Genomic DNA, 17,759 nt, shown 5'->3' on the forward strand with positions numbered 1-17,759 from the left:
TTCTGGTATTTTCTACTTTTTCACAAAGCCCAGTACCAAAAGCAAGACCTCATTTTGTGGATCACTAAGCTACCTTATTTGAATGACCTAACTCAAGAATAAGTGGAAAATACCGAAAGGCCAAACAGCAATCAGGAAAACACATAAAAAAGGAATATCAAATGCAAGCTGGAAGAATACAAGACCAAGGAGAAAATGACTTCATTGTGTTTAAGACATCAAAGGTTTGTCCATAAATAATTATGCCTGCAAAAGTCAAATTTTGAGGCCAGCAATTTCATAGGAAAATGCAATACATCAACCCAAAAAACCACAAATTGAGATTACAGCTGTTTCTGTAACTCCATGAACAAAGCTCCTGCAAGTTACTGGGAAAGAAGGAAAGAAGAGAAGGTGGTTCTAAAAACTCCCCATGATTCTGCCTGAAAGCAGAGAAATTATGAGAGGGGCAGCTGCAGACTTGCAGCCACATCAGCTCACCTGTGGATGTTGGGAATACTCGCCATATTCATAATGCCATAGTTCATCACCACCAGGACAAAAAGGTGAATGGAATACCTTGAAGAAAACAAAGTGAGTAGTTAGATAATTTCTGTGTTACCTGGAAGTGCTGGCAATTGAGAGTAAGAGAATATTCTCCCGTGCAAATGACATCAGTGTGATGTCATATCAGGGTACCAGTAAAGCTGGATTACCACACAACATCTTTATAGCCTGACTATCCAACACAGACTGATACTAAAAAGATATTACCCATATGTTTAACTGAAAGAGTCGCCTGGCTCAAAGTGCACATTCAAGTGGGATACATCTCTTCCAAAAGAGGTATCTTCACAGCAGACTGGTGAAGAAATTCCAGAACTAACATCACAAATTAAATTAAATACTTTGCTTAAAAATACTTCCATGAGTCATTTTACTTTGAGGGTTTGGAATGGTTATGTTGGTTAGGATCTTTTTTTTTAAGGTAGCATTAAGAGCTTTCAGATTAAAAAGATGTAATCCAGAAAAGCTGATATGAAGTTTAAAATTATTTTTACCCAAGCCTTGTCTAAATGGTGACTAAATACTTACCACCCAAAGCAGAAGACAGCAAAGTATATTCCAAAGAGGGTGGCAAATGCATGGCGAACAGCAGAGCTGGCATGACTGGGACTCAAGTAAATACGAAACCAAAATGCAGCCAAAAGTGCAAACAGCTGACAGGCTACAAAATTGATCTGTAAAAGAAAAGCAAAACAAAAAACTGTTTTGATTCTTGGGGGAGGAGGGGAAGGATTCTCTCTTTTCTCAAAACAATTAAGAGCAGAGGTAGGAAACGGGGGGGAAATCCTGAGCTCCGAATCTTTTGCTTCTCAGCATTCTCACTTGTGAACTCATGTGGTAATTTTTCTTGGCCAGTGACAGAAGGGATTAAACAAGCACACAGCCACCCAGAAGCAGATGAGGAAGGTCAGGCTCCAGCTACCCCAGGTGGGGCTCTGGGGGTTCTCGCTCTCCTCTGAGGAAGGCTCTGCTCTGCTGCCAGCCTAGTCCAGGTGCAGGGCACATCATTGTCATTCTCAGTCCTCTTGGCAAGAGGTGGAGGCCAGAAAGCAGTCTGGGACTCTGAAATACTACCCCAGTACCTGACATTCCCCCAGCCCAACACAAGGGCAAAATCGACAATCCTGATGTGACACTGTTGACTAGCAGTGAACTTAGCTGAATTCCTCCACTCCACAGCATCTTCCACACAGACCTTCCAACTCTCCATTTTTTTTGTGGTTTGAGTGCAAAGAAAACAACTTTTCTTTACCATCAAGCAGACACCTAAAAGAATATGTTTCTTAAATGTTCTTTGGCTGCTTCCTATGAAAATCAGTCTGGCTTCACTACAAGGAGGTAGTGGTGGCAGTGGGAGCACAAGACATGCAGAAGGCAAACAGCACAGGAATAGAGGCTACTCTTGTCAGACACAAGGACAAGCAAAGTCTCCAGTGTTCTCCAGAGCAAAACCAATACTATGCTGCCTTCTTCAAGTCCACCTTCTCTTTGACAGCTTCAGCAAAAAACCCAGGAGTCAGAGGGAAAACAGAGCTCAGGATCTGCCTCTGTCAGAGCAAATAAACCACTGGGATACAACATCCTGAAGTCCAGCCTGGACCCTAGACAGCTGGAGGTAAATTCATTTGTTCACTTGCAGTGTTGCAGTCCTTTGTTTTGTTTTTTTCTTTCTTTTTAATCTTTTTTTTTTTTGTTATTCACCCTGAGCTCTCCAGCAGCAAGTCATCCCAGACCAAGCAAAACTAAACAGGCTGCAACATTTAAGCAATCACTTGGATTAGAGGATTATCCAAAGCTATCAGTCCAGGACAGGATAATACATCTCACTCGGAAATGCTCTGACATGCTGGCTGTCCAGGGGTAGCTGGATTCTGCCAGCCTTCTTGTCAAAAACATTTACAATGTGTTTAACAAGATACTATAGCCCCAAAGTGCTTTTATTCTGGTGGACTACATCCAACATGGTGTTAACTGTTCATGCAAATGCTTTCATTAAAGGTTTGTTGGCTTCATTGGTGCAGTTGCTGTATTTCAGTGATGCAGGCAGTCATGCAGTAGAATAATGCAATCATTTAAATACTTAGGTGTGCTGAATTTTAGTTCTTTGGAGCAGAGACAATATAAATTTATTTCTTGCTCATGCAAGCAAACAGTATTTATAACAAATATTTATAAATAAATAGAAATTTATTATATTATATATATCATAAATTATAAATTTATTATATATATGATAATATATACATCCATATATATACATACATATATAAATATAAAACAGAATTATAACCAAAGCAAGTAATTCTCATTTTTAGTGCAAGATTTATAGAGGAAAACAACAAAATTGTGCTGATCTCATAAAACCCAGATGCTGTAGTAGAAATCCTGAACTTGTCTGTTACCATAGAGTTACATTCAAAATGCTAATACCTTGCTCCCACCCTTCCACAGACAGAGGTGCAGCAGAAACCACTGGAGCCCATACAGCGTTCCTTTCTAAGCAAGTCCCCAAGACTGATGGGTGCCAACTCATCAGTGACAATTCAGTGAAGCTTAATCCCCCCCCATCCTGCTCCAATTTAGGGTGACACTGGCACATCCAGTGCGGGTCAACTCTGTGGCATGCAGAGCTTCTCTGATCTGGTGTAAAAAAGGAAAGTGCAAAGACTCACAGAAGCTGACATGACTGATTGTTTGAAAGACAATACTCTCCTCTGTGCTGTGCCACTCACGGAAGCTTTACACCAGTAAAAGCCATCATGATAAGCAGGCATTTGCTTTTTGCTTTCATCCAGCTCTTCTATGCCCAGTTCGGAATGTTAAGGATGCTGGGATCTCAGAGGTTCACACACACAGCACGAGGAAAGTGCAAGATCCCAGAGCAGACACACTTGTAACATTATTTAAACAGCTAAGGTGAGGAATAACAGTGGCAGCAGCAGCAAAAAAAGCAGCAGCACCTTCATCCCAAGCCAACATCCAGCAAAGGACAGTTCAGCAGCCTCACGTACATGTGCCGTTGCTTGCCTTCATCTTTGAGCATGTGTTACCTGTGCTCCCAACCTTGCCACTATCACACCTTCATTTTGTTGTGCAAATTAACCAGGACATTTAGCCAAGACTCTGTGCTCTTTTTGCAAGGGTCGGTGCAAAGCCTCATACCAGGTCAAAACGTCACCCTTATGTTTCATTCAGTTTTTGGTTTATGAGGGCTGTTTCTGCAGAGCAGCCAAACATCACAGACCCAATGCACTCAGCAAGCAATAATCTGGCAATAGACCAGACTTGCTCTGTTCTACACACAGGAATAGAGGGACACAACAGCTTTTCAAATAACCACCTCTATTTAGTTATTTCTATGTACCATTTTAAACACAAGCAGTGTTCACTTGCATACACACAAAGACCAACAGCTCATCTGACAGTGACTTTACTGCATTCCATTTGACATTAGTTTTATTCTTCATGCTACATACTTAAGGCGTCCAAGTAAACAGATCCCTAAGAACTTTAAGAAATGTTGTGCTGCATCACAAGTAAACTAAGCCACACTTTCCTTCCTTTCCCTTTCCAAAGGGAAAAAGATTCATACTATTCCCTTTTGGTTATTTCCACTGTTGCTAAAAACACTTTATAAACAGAAAATTCAGGGCTTCTGAACACTGATGAATGGTGTCCAGGCACAAATAACACAGAAATAAAAGTTATATGCAAATTAACCTTTTTCAGCATTGCAAGTCATTTGACCTATGTTTTTAGCTAGTCACATCTATTTGGTGTTGCCATGAAAATTTTGCACATCTGGTTTCAACTTTGCTAGCAGAAAGGAAACACCTTTGCTTATTACAGTCACTTTCTTCCATGCTCTAGAGAGTAAGTGTAGTAAAATTAGGAGTCAGAGCACATGATATGCTGCCAAAAGAAGACAGTATCTTCCTTTCATTTTCCATGATTAAACACTGGAAGACAGAAAGGCAGTCTCATCACAGTATTCTGCAAACGACATCTGGAAGACTTGTATCTGAGTCACAGCCAGCTGGAGACAGCCTTGCAATACAGAAACAAGATATCCCACACTTCTGGAGAGAGAGAAAATCTGGAACAGCTCCAGCGCAACCGAGTCGATCGTTATTGTTGTCTGGTTAATGAATCCTTTAATTCTTTATTAGTCTCAACTTTAAAAGGTTGGATGGATCCAGAGCAGGTATGAACAACGAAGGAAAAAAGTAAACTGTAGCTCCTCCCTTTATTCTTTCAAATGCTGCAGTAGCAATAACTCAGCAGTGATGTTTCAATTGCAAATCTGAGTTTCACACAAAGTTAGCAATCAGATCAAACCAACCCACCAAGTACTCATGATGTTGATGCAAGAAGAGCCAAACAAAGTGGTTTCAAGGTCTCCCTATTGGATTATGCTATAATCCAAGCCTTCAAAGTACATAAAAGGTCAGTTCCATCTGTCTTGAGCCTTTGCATCTTCTCCCATTTTTAACAGGGTGAAACTTGGCAAACATTGGACTGGTACTGTATGAAGGGGAAATGCTAATGCCTAGGGATTTGGAACCACCTTTTAGGTCATCTCCATCAACAGGCAGGGCCTTTTACACAGGAAAGTCATCTCCTCAACTTCCTAACCATTCTCAGTGGAAATCCATAAAATTTTTTGCTCAGTATTTTAGTTGATCCAATTAACCATCTGCAAGTGGGCACTTCTAAGGGAAAGTACCAGTGGGCAAATCACAAAATAAAGGTCCCAAATGCCTGGAGTTAAACAAATGCATTTAAAAATCTCACCCTTTGGAGGACACGAGCCCAATGTCAATAACACTGAATAGGAATAACCATCACTTTTTGTCCTGGGAGCAAACTGGCTCTGTAGTGAAGGCTGGGTAGGAAAAAAAAAAAAACAAAAGTAGTAACTTGTCAAATCCCTATAACAGGAGAAGCCATAGAGGATTTCCAAAGAGAGAGGTAAATGTGTTGCTTGGTGCACTGAAAAGTTACTGAAAAAAACCCCAAAAAAATCTTAAAAGGAGAAAAGAGAAAGTGCTTTTCCTAGCTAGAAATTCTTGAGATGGGAAACAGAAAATATGAGAGGAGACAAAACCTGACAATACACCTTTAAACCAAATAATTACAAAGAGTCTTGGTCACTGCTTATTATAGTTGGAGGTAGGCTACTGATAATCCACTTCAGGAAGTTCATTTCTGCTCACCCCTTAAGTCTTGCATCTGCAAATCTCCCTGTTTCAAAAAGTGGCAATATATATTTCAGAATGTATATTCACACTCTAGGAAGAGATAGTTAAGTACAAACACACAGCCTCCTGTTTCAGTGCTTTTAACCTTTACCTTACAGTTAAGTATCAGAAGGAAACATCCTGCATTCTGTTTTGACCACAAAAATACTTTGTTTTTCCTCTACTACATTTTTCCTCCCTTAGGCTTGCCGAAAATCTGATCTCACTTTCCAAAAATCTAGGAGGATATAACAAATTGACCACGCAGTTCTCTCCAAACTCCAAATGACAATTAAGTCCATTAGCCAAACCAGATCGTCCTCTGTAAGCAAAATTCCTATTAATGCTCTAACTCTGACAATCACTACAAGCAGTCACACTGCTAACTTGCCCTTGTTGGATGACAAGGTGCTGGTGTGTCCTCAAGAGCACAGAACCTTTGGATAAAAACCAGGAATGTTGCACATTCACACACATTCACAGACAGAGGTACAAGTGTGTTGGAGCACAGCCATACTGTCAGAATATCCCCAGCCAGTATCCAGGTCCATGTCCACTTCACCATGTGGCAGATGATGCAGTCAGGTTATAGATATGACAGAAGGCACCTCTACTTTTATTCCAGGCTTTGGACTTACCAGCCAAGTGAGAGAATAAAAGGTTAAATCTGCATTTCATTTGCTGAAAGGAAATATAAGAATAGAGGACTCTCATGGTGGCTCAGTATAAATATGAAGTTGCAGCTCATGGTCAAGATATTCTGTATTTGTTGTCATGTACTGATGAGCTTCTGAGCTTTAGGAGACTGCTACAAGGTTGTTATCCAGTAAATTAGAATTTCTCCTCTATTTGCAGACCTACCACAGACGACCAAACAGCTGCTTTTAGTATTTAGATAAGCATAAAGAACCTTGCTAACAGAAACTACTGACAGCAATAGCAACTCCTCAAGTCAAACCCCTCTCTGTGGAGTACAACAGCGCTTGGGTAGTATTTTGGAGAGGGGATGCCATAATAAAGCATTCCACTCTGCCAGAGATCAGCCCCATCTTCCAGGGCAATGCCTTTCTTGCAAAGAATAAAGCAAGAACTACAGAAATTCAGTAATTTGTTTTCCATGTTTAAAAGTTTATTTTGCATATATAACCAAAGACACCTGGCAAAAAGCATGTTTAAGTTCACTTTGCTGGAGACATTTCTACTTTGATGTTGGAAAAGAGACCTGCTGTTATTACAGCATTTCATAACATCTAAAATGTAATATTTAGGAGGGGCGTGTTAAGAATGAGAGATGGAATAGTCTTTAATCAGATCTCAAAGATATCCGATACTTGCTGAAATTTCTCAAAATATTTTGATTTTCCAGACTATTTTTATGAACTATAAGGACAAATATTCTCTGCAGAGATCACTTAGCTCTACACAGAGAGAGGACAAGCACCTCCAGAAAGGAGGGCAATATCATAGAGACCATGTCAAGTTTCCCACTGCTAGAATTCTGACTTGGGCTTCCATGAAGAAAAAGGATTTGTGTAACACCATCTATGCAGTTCCCCTTAATGCCCACAGCAGTATTGCTTCACACAGAACTCAGTGCACTGACAGCCAGCATGAACAGGCATTTGTAAAGGGGGCAGAACTGACTTTCCCTTGCAGGATGCTGTATTTTCTGTTCATAGCCAGCCACTGCGGGCTGCAATCAGCATGAATCAGAGAGGAGGCAAATTAATTTACATTGGGGAAATACTGGCTCCACTGCTGACATGTCACATCTCCAGTGCTATACACAAGCTATTTATTTCTCTGGCTTTGTGTTGTAGGAGTCCTATGGAAGATTTTGGGGAAGACAGAAGCAAAGGCTTGAAAATAGAATTTCTCTCATGGGAGAGACAGAGAGAGAAAAGCATAAATGCATGACTAATTTAAGATTATTGTCTTCTTCAGAAGCAGCACTAAGATGTCAAAGCCTTGGCATTTTTTGTGCAGCCGCATGCAGAAAATGGAGTTGGTGAAGTAGAATATACAAAACTGACAATATTTTGGCTTGTTGTGCTGTTTTCCTGGGTAAATTCTGTTTCCCTACTTACAGGGTCAAATATCCTTCCATGATTTAGACTGTAAACTTGAAACAGATGTTCCTTCTGGATTACCTCTATGAAACCACTTGCAGAATAATCACTAGCAGGACACAAAATATAGTTATAGATTAAACCCTGAGTCATCAAAAATTGTAAATTAAAAACATTTAAGTCAAAAGTAAGCTTGAGAAGTCAAATCTACATCATAATGTTAAGTCACACTCCCATACACTTACCTTTGATAAATTTAATATATAGGGTTGATATATAGCTGATACAAAACCAGCTTTAGTTCACTGTCAGCAGCTCTCACATTGAGCTGTAATAACTCTACATGTTGAACAGATGTTTAAGTGATGATCATTTATGTGCAGCAATGTTCTGCCACTACCTGTACCTCATTAATTACTGCTCTCTCAGCAAGTGATGCCAAATGATGAAATTCGCTTGTATCTAAGATAGTCAGCACTGATTCCTACCTGTAAAAGGAACAGCAGCAAAATCAAACAATCTGGAGCCTTTAGTCATTCTGGTGGTTCTTTTAAACCAGAATGCCTTTAGGTTATTAGAATACGACGTGTTTCTTCAGACTGCTCAGCAGTGAGGAAGCACACTAATTACAGAACCTTTAACTCCAAAAAATACTTTAAAAGCATAATTTGACATACCTCTGTGCAGGTGGAGTATTGCACAGTATTACATGTCAGACATGACTAAAAGCAGAACTGAAGCCAGCAGGTCAGAGTATGGTATTTTAATAAAAGAAAAAGGAAAAGAGGAGTGAAGTGTCGCTATCCAAACAAGAAGTTTGACACACACACAAAAAAGAAAAAAAATCCCAACAAAATTAACAAGAAAAAAAAAAACAATACCAGAACTGCCAGCTTTGCTTCCTCACAAAAGAGTCACTTGGTTCAAGTACTTCTGGTAGGAAAGATGGCATCTTGTACCATCTACTTTCCTTGGTTATGCACAGATTCATAATGATGAAGAAGAAACAGACTGACCTTATCACCACATTACTCCATCACTCCAGCTGTTCTGTCAGGTATGCTCAGAAGGCCCCATTTAAGCATATGTAAAGTTAGGAGAGAGATTCTTAAGTGAAAATGAAAAGAAAGAGGGAGACAACAACTCCAGGAGAGTAAAATACAACAAAGCAGACATTTGAGTCTGTGCAAAGACTTCTCTGAAAGTCCATAGAACTCTCAAGTTCCCAGGGTGGGAACACCACAACATTGTTTCCCCTCTCTCTTTCTAAGCCACCTGCAGAGTTCAGGCACCCATCTGGAGCTTGGATCCTTGGTTTCCATAATCATTAAATACACCCCTTCCCCACCTTTTCCTCATAAAGGAATTCTTGCATAACAGATACTGACCCCAGCCAGTCTTTTCAGACATGATGGGTGCCCCAAACCCCAAACAGTTATTTCCACACCACCTCTCAAGAGCGCTGCTGAGCTCCCACTCCACAACTGTGTCCCTTCATCCACCACAGACAATGGATGGACACCACAGCACCAAAAAGGAAGCAGGACCAAGTCAGGTCTCATTAGACATGATCCAGCTCGAGTTCACCAGCCTCAAGCACTAACTGATCCTGAGATTACAGTCCAGTTTCTACATCTGCATTCTTGAGTAAATAACTTCAAAGTAGCAGCACGAAGAATAGCATCAACACAGACCTGATTTTTCTCCCCCCGTATCTAAAGGTTTAGCTTTTACAAACTTAGGACACAACACAGTAAGTAAAGCACCTTTTCACTTTGTCTGCATAACTGATAAATACACAGCTGATCTATTCAAAACACAAAGAAGGAATACAGACAAATGTTTGTCTACCCAACCACCCTGCTAGAAGGTCTTTCTGTGACTTCAGTGTAAATGATATTCTCCAAATCCCAATGGGGGTTGCCTGAACACAGGAATGGCAGGATACTTATGGCAGTGTTTGTGAAGTCCCAGTTCAGAAACACGCTTAACTTTCAGGCTGGATGAAAGCCTTGAGCCTGCACATACTCATCAATTTAAAAATAAAACAATACGCTTAAAGTGCAATCTGTCACTAGAATGGGAACTGGCACATCTAAAATAACTTGCCCCATTCTTGCTGCTGCAATGTCTGTGTGATTCTGTTTTCAGCTCCTTTTCTATAGAAAAATGTCAGTGGTCTTTAAAATTACAAACCAATGCAAACAGAGCAGTTTTGTTCTCATTATCCCAGTGAGTGCACACAACAGAAAGAAACAAATATCAGTAAGGGGAAAAAAGTGCCAACTTGACAGGTTATTCTAAGCCAAAGGAAAGTTGTTTTTTTCCCCTCTGTAGAAACTGTCAGCACTGTGCTAAATTTAAGCACATTATCCTTGGAATTAGTGGCTTGATCAAAGACTAAACTTTTCAGACATCGCAATGGTATTATGTAACACTTCATTAGGCCCTTAAACACAGAAAATCTGGAACATCCTGTATTTAAATGCTCAGTCATGTTCGTAGTAACTTAAAGGCACTGTAAAAATTAGCGTATTAGGACGTGCTTAAGAAGTTTAGGCATGGACTTCACTAGAGAAAAGGATAGATTTTATCTGACCTAACAATCATCTCGATACCAGAGCTACTCCATCTAAGTTTCTTTTCATTTCAGTGTGGAAAAAAAGGCAATTCTAGGTTGCAATTCATCAAATCCTGAAGCATAACTCTAAAACAGGTACTTCTACTATAAAAGTACTCTAGAAAAGTAAATTTAGATGCAGAAACACAGACTTATAAGAAGTATTTATACTACACACACTAACTTTACCAGAAGCAAAAATAAATCCCTGGATTGTGAAACTGGACTTCATTTAGCTGTAAGAAACAAAGTTTTCAAAAATGACCCATAGATTCTCATGCTTTATTTTTTGATTCAACACTTAAAGACATCATAAAAAGGTATTGCATTCCAGAAGCTGGTATTCTACACTAATTTCAAGTGCCTGAAACAGAACTGGGATAAAACAAAACAAAACACAAACCTAAAACCAAACAGACAAAAAAAAAGGTGCCAGTCAGGAGAAAAGCAAACTAGCATATCTACTGCTAGATACGTGTGGGAGAGTTTTAGGGTAAGAACGCTCCCACACAGTGAGTGTAGTCAAACACACTCAGTTTCCTGCTTCCCCAAGCAGGTGCTACAAACCTGACTTCCTCCTGTCCTCTTCCTTGCCTAAGCAGTTTTCTGTCTCAGAAATACACAGGAACAGCACTTGCAGATGGAGTGAAGAACAAAGCACATGCTTTCAGACAAGCATAAAAACATAATACGGGGTACATCAACATGGAAAGGTGAAGATCTGTGTTGCTATCTTATGCTCCAACCTAGCAAAATAGAGGGAGACCACACACTCTCCAATAATGCAGTCAACAGAATTTGGTGAAAGAGATACAGAAAGTATTTCCAGCTACCTTTCACAGGCAGAAATAGACGCACAAAACTTTTGTGAAGCCAGCAGTAAGAGCCAGGGAATATGCACAGTGAATCTACATAATTATTTTTTTTTCTTTAGAATTAATTTTCAGTCAGCTCAACCAGATGTACAATAGAGAGGTTTTCCACATGGGGAAAAAAAGAAGCATGACACAAGGGCAGGAAATATATGTACAACCACACTTTTTGGCAGTAAACCTTAGTCAGAACCATTTAACTGGGAAAATCAGTTTATATTTAGACAATTATATTTAAAACATAAGAGATAGTAAAACTCACATTTTTTGTTTCCAAAAACAATGAAAACTTTATAATTTCCAGCAGCTTGCTGAGTCACACAGTTCCCCCAAGGCACTTGATTCTGCTGGCCAGCAGATTTTCTAGATAGTTATTTTCTTCATTTTTAGCCTATTTTCAAAGAGCTGTGTATGTGCTGCTTTTTTTTCCCCCAATTCAAGCACAATTATCTTCATTTAATTCCTTTGCTATTACAGTGACCATGCAGAATCAGCAAACCTCTGTTAACTGCCAGCTCCAGATACTCACTTTCACAACCACAAAATACTGGTCCTTCCTATTGTTCTACGGCTTAAAAGTAAAATTATTGCTCTGTGCTTTTCAATATATGACTTGTTTCTCTAACCTTCATTTATGTGGGCTGCAGACTTATTTTGAATCCCTTCAGAACCGTGGTAGGAAGAGAAGACTCCAAGAAAATATGTACAGTGAAAATACCCTGTTGTGGCTTTTTTTCTCCTTCCTTATTTCTGCTCAGAATTTGCAGTATACTTGCATCATGAGCATTTTGGATCGTGAACCATGCAAAAAGACAAGAACATAACCCCAGCTGTTTAGTTATGCCTGTTACAAGCACCTTACATCTACAGCAAATATCTCTGAAAGCTGAACTTTGGAGCATGCCTAATTTTAGGCACTCAGCTTCAGACACTATTAAAAACAAGTAACTTGGAGATGACAAGTGCTCAGGACTTGGCACAAGTGAAACATCTCAACCACCACTAAACTAACATATTTGGAAATCATCAGTACCTTTCAAAAAAGTCATGCTCTGAAGGAATTTGAGGGGTTGCCTGCTCAAATTAAACAAACAAATAACAAAAACCAAAAAAGCCCACATTTCCTAGTTTTCAAACTTAGCAACCAAATCAAAACAAAAACTAACAGGAAAACACACAGCATGAACAAGCGTCAGTTGGTGAATAAAAAAATGAAGAAAAAAAAAGATATATTTGGCTTTTTCTATAAATTAATTTTATTTGCACTATACTATATTTGATGAAAAAATATTTAATTTCCTTGCCTTTTTAAAGAGCCTTCTTTACATATCCCCCCACCAGAGCTCTGTAGTTCCATTTGCATGCAGTACAGCAGAACTTTGGCTTATAACACTGATATTTTCCAAAGATAACTGTGATATGAGGAGGAAAAAACTCACTCACATTTGCTTAATCACGGTATTTTTGTATTCTTGCCATGTTTATGAGTCAGCAACAGCAGAAACTTAACTTGCTTTTCTTAGGCAACAGGAATAAGTTTCACTTTTTCCTCTTCAAAAGTTAGGAAAAAAAGAGAAGAATGTTCTTACTTTTTAAAATTATTACAGTGATGCTCCTACTGTGCAACTTATTATCCAAGAAATGAAGTACAACAACAAAATTCCAAAAACTCCAAGTGAACTCTTCTCCAAATACCCTAAGAATTTGAACAAACCCAGGCAAAAGAAATTCAACAATCCTTTAAGTTGCACAAACAATTATAATTTCCCTTTCAAGCAAGTGCTTTACACATAAAGCCTAAAAAAACCCATGCTTTGAAACAACTAGGACATTGAGCAATCTGCCCAGCTGGCTTACAAAATGTATTTCCACCTCTCTATCACAAGATTTTATACCACTAACATCTGGATATCTCAGAGGCACTTTGAGAAAGCATTTCAGGTGGGATTTCTAGCAAATTTTGCTATTTAAAATTGCACATGGTGCTTTTCACAGTGTTACTGTAGCACCAAGGTGCAGATTCAGTTTTGGGGAGCGTTTCAGTTTCTCTGGTGCTGGGAGGCACCCAAGCAATGAGTGGCATGGAGTTTATATGGGACAAGGGAGAGGAGACTGGGGAGCTGGAGGTGACCAGCCACCAGGGTCCCCAAAGACCACCTGAAGCTTTTCCAGGTCACAGGCCACTAGTTCTACATGTCAGCAAATAAATGAGGCCACTGTCTCGTAGACAGAAATTCTCCAAGCAATTGCAATAACATAATCCTGGACACAGACAACAGGCCCACTTGCCATTTAAGGTCTTCTAAAACTGGACAGGTACATCATCCTTATCAGTGACTATGCTCAAAAACTGAAGTGCCACGGGAAAAGCAAAGAGAGAAGGCAGATACAGAATCTATTTTCTCCTGATAATCATTTAAACCTTACTCTATCTAGGCAAAAAAAAAAAACAAAAACAAAAACAAAAAAAAAAACCCACCAAAAAACAACCAGGAAGCCTAACTGAGACATCTAGGCAACCGAGGTAATGGTGCACATTAAAATGTATGAACTGATAAACAGATAGATAACAGACTACAGATCAGTATGTCAGAACCCTATCAAAGGACGAAGGCAGACTTCACCAGACACCTGCTGGCATAGTCTATTCAAAGAATATATGCAGATCACAAAACTACCAAATACAGAATTAAAGATATGCAGCATGAACTGAACAGAGGGGAAGTGCTCAGCATATGGACGAAAATCCATCAGCAGTTAAAAATCAGAATAGAAAAGAAAGAGGACAACCCAACAGGGGAATACATTGCACATCATGTAAGGAGCCAGTTACTTTTCATACAAACTAATGAACAGAAGGACAGCTGCAGCTGGGGCTGCCTGAAAGTGGGATGTCAGAGAAGTGACCTTTCCTGGGCATTTGCTGATCTTCCCTGCAGAGGTCTGGTGCTTCCTGCTATATCATCACCACGTGAAGAAACTCAAGTAATAAATCCAGCATGGAGTCAAGGTCTGGGAGGGGATGATGACTCTAGCAGGGCCACTCACCCATAATGGAAGTAGCCATGCTTTGGACTGTCAGCAGTGATTTGGGATCCTAAAGGCATCAGCAACACCAGAGGCAGGGCTGACAGAAACCAGCACCTGCAGAGGGAATCCTGAAAGGAGCCAGAAAAAGAAGAGGTACTTCCAAAAGATTTTTCTTCTAAGCTACACTTACCCTAGAAACTCATGTTTTTCATATAAAAATCCAAGTCCATTTTGTCTCTGGCCAAGTTCTTGGCCTTAGCAGCCTCCTGTTGACAAGGTTTCGCAGCCAGATCTGGACTACATGAAAAACACCTCAGTTTTAACCACTGTTGAATCTGCAGCCTGTCATGTGTTTCTCTGAACATGAAGAAACATTGGTAAAAAGAAGGGAATAAGTCCCTTCTTCGCTTGACCAGAAAGGTTGTGAACTCCCCATCCCTGGAGGTGTTCAAGGCCACCTGGGGCTTTGAGTGATATGCCCTAGTGGAAGGTTTCCTGGCATAAGGGTTGAAGCTAAATTATCTTTCAACATATTCTCTTAATGTAAGGCCAAGATCGATTTCTTTCATGCTGCTCACATACACTTTCTCCATGATCCCTCTTAAAAGTCACATTTCTAAAGCAAACCTCTCAGTTCCTTCACTTTGCTTTAGCAGGTTTAAGAAAACAAACTTACCCTGTATTTTTTTCTCTTTTATCTAGTTCAAATTTTCATTCTGGTTCATGGCAAAGAATGGCTACAGTCATCTTTTCATTGACAAAACCAACCACAATGGAACAGAAATATAGTTATGTCAGTCTGCCCTGGCCATTCTTTGTTCTAATCCTCATTTTATTTACTGATTAGAATCAGCAGAACACCTCTGAAAGTTTCTTTCTCCAAACTGCTGAGCCCATTTTTCTCTCTTCGATGTTTGGTTTGCAAATTGGGAAATAACACCCTATCAGAGAAGTGGCAATAAAGGTAAATTAAAATTAAAATTCTACTCTCTGAACAAAAAAACAAACAAGTGTTTTCTCTCTCAAGAATCTATCATATTTCACAGTGTCTCACAGCAATATGCCTACACTTTCAACATATTCGTACAAAGTAGGGAAAACCCACCCATACTCTGAGTGCAGTGTTATTGTTGCTGTGGCAACTACAGACCACAATTTCTTGCCTCTAGGGAATTAGCATGAACACAAACATATACATCAAGGCATAGGCAGCTGTGGGTCCCAACAGTGCCTACAACTCACAGTGGATGCCAAATGCTGCCATCAAAAAATGAATTTAACTTTTAAAAAAATGAACTTTAACTTCTGAGTCACTGTCTCCATTTGTCTACACTTTGTTTTCACCTTCAATACAGCATAGTTGGCAAAATAGCCTGAGAAACCCTGACACATAAGAAGTGTAAATGTCAAACTACTTAAACTCCACTTGTGAGTAAACAGAGTAATTATAAAACTCTCTCTAAAACAGATAAATTATTGATCTATCAGCTAGAATTTGCTGATATTTATATATTTATACTTAATGTAAACCATTGGAGTCAGGGATTTGAACCTGCCCTCTGTATGTGCACATGAGATAAACAGTCAATACTGCACTCTCTTTAACACTACCTCACACTGGTAACAGGAAAAAAAAACTACTTCCACCAGTTTATAATGTCATTTAAGCCAGATGTAAGAGTTAAAAATTAAAACTTTTCTACTCAGTGGTCCTTTAAAGAGTTTTACTTAAAACCAATACATGAACATGAAAACAAGAGCAGGAGTTATTCAAGAAAAGTTGAAAGCAGGGGGTCCTCAACTGTTTTAGGTTTTGCCTTGTCATTTTGCCTTCCCCATTCCTGCCCTGTTTGCATACCAGGGCCAAATTGCACTTGAACAAGAAACCACAAATGAAGAAACAGTTCAAGTCCAATTAGAGCTTTGTCACAAGACCAGGGCCTGTGGAAGCAGCAAACACTCACCCAGCTCATGAAAGTCAGCATTTGAAATCTGCTTCTTGGCCTGAAATTGTTATTTAATTTTTCTAGTGTTCTGCACCTAATCCAAAGAAATTATTTGAATGAGTATTTTCTTGCCCCCCTTTTCCATCCCAGATGTCCCCAGCCTGACACACTCACTGAAGTTGAAGGTCACAGAATATAATCTCTCACTGATCAAAAATCTTAAACTTGCTATTCCATAGGGTTGCCAGGTCTTTGTCTGGGATTTAGCAGCCAGATACACACACTCAGGTCTATTTGCTTTTTGCTTAGGTCATATAGGTAAGGCACAGCTTCCCATCCACTACACTGCAGGCTGTGACATGAGGGCACAGGCAAAACTCCCATTATCCGGCCAGTCTGTTACCAGGTAAACACCAGGTAAATGTTGAGAGTGCTCAGATCTCACAAGGACAAAGCAGCCATAAATGAAGAATTGTTCTGATGTTTAGTATTTGTTTTGCCTCAGACCAGATAGCATGGCAACACTCATGCTACGGACTGATAGATGAACTTTCTTAAAAGTTTTCAGAACAATGAGTACCATTTCCTGTTGAAGAAAAGAGTAAAAATAATTCCTGGCTGGAAAAGCTGTCAAGTTAATACTTTGGATTTTGGTTTTAAAAATTGCCTTCTTTTTGGGTATTTTACTAACACTTAGAGGGATGACTGAGAACAAATTCTTTGGAAATTTGTAAATGTTTCAACATATTTTATTCAAAAGTCCGTTTCCAAGAGGTTTTCTCCTCACATTATTAAGATTTACTTTTTTTTAAAGCCTGGAATTTTCTTATCATAAGGGAAGTCTGAAACAAAAGGGAAAAAATAATTCCACTCAACTCCATTAAGGATGCAACATACTGTAAGTAGACCCTATCCAAAAAAATTCTAAAAAAACCATTTATGTCAGAACGTGTGCTTTTGTTTTTGTGCCTGTGCTTACCTGTGATTTTGCAAAAGCAGTCTAAAATGCTTTAACCCAGGGAAAAAAAACCCTGGTGAAAATAAACATTTCTAATCAAGGTCATAAGAAGGGAGACTGATGCAATCTTGCTCTGGGAAAGGACCACCCAAAGGGTTGCTCTTCGCTGTTTTTCTCTGTGGCCGCTCTCCCTGTTGGCAGAGGCGGGCCTGGCTGACCTGGCTGAGCCCTGTGCAGAACGGGCTGGATTCCACCTATTCAGAAGTGACCAAACCAGCCTGACCAGTGCCGTGCTCTGAAGAAACCGGCAGATGAAGGTCAGAGAATTCCACTATGTCCGTCTTGGAAAGTGCTGAGGTGGAGCAAAAATGGGTCTGAAGAGCAAAGGAGCTGAGGGCGAGGTGCCTCATTCCTGTGGCTCATTGTCTGGAGGGTCTCAGTTAGAGGAGCCAAACTCAAGTGCTGTGTATCCCTCAAC

At 39.7% G+C, this 17,759-nt stretch overlaps 1 protein-coding gene across 1 annotated transcript in view; it reads right to left on the reverse strand.

Annotated features, from left to right (window-relative positions):
* Positions 1-17,759, reverse strand: part of MBOAT1 (membrane bound glycerophospholipid O-acyltransferase 1) — a 56,216-nt gene that overhangs the window by 32,142 nt on the left and 6,315 nt on the right. Inside the window, exons 2-3 of the mRNA XM_005525341.3 lie at positions 1,075-1,220; positions 481-558 (exon numbers count right to left, since the gene is read on the reverse strand). Coding sequence (XP_005525398.2) covers positions 481-558; positions 1,075-1,220 — 224 coding nt within the window. The remainder of the gene's footprint in view (positions 1-480; positions 559-1,074; positions 1,221-17,759) is intronic.

The sequence above is a fragment of the Pseudopodoces humilis genome, chromosome 1 (genome assembly GCF_049639895.1).
Source record: "Pseudopodoces humilis isolate 2021_Gansu_Grassland_sample_001 chromosome 1, ASM4963989v1, whole genome shotgun sequence".
Taxonomy (NCBI): Eukaryota; Metazoa; Chordata; class Aves; order Passeriformes; family Paridae; genus Pseudopodoces; species Pseudopodoces humilis.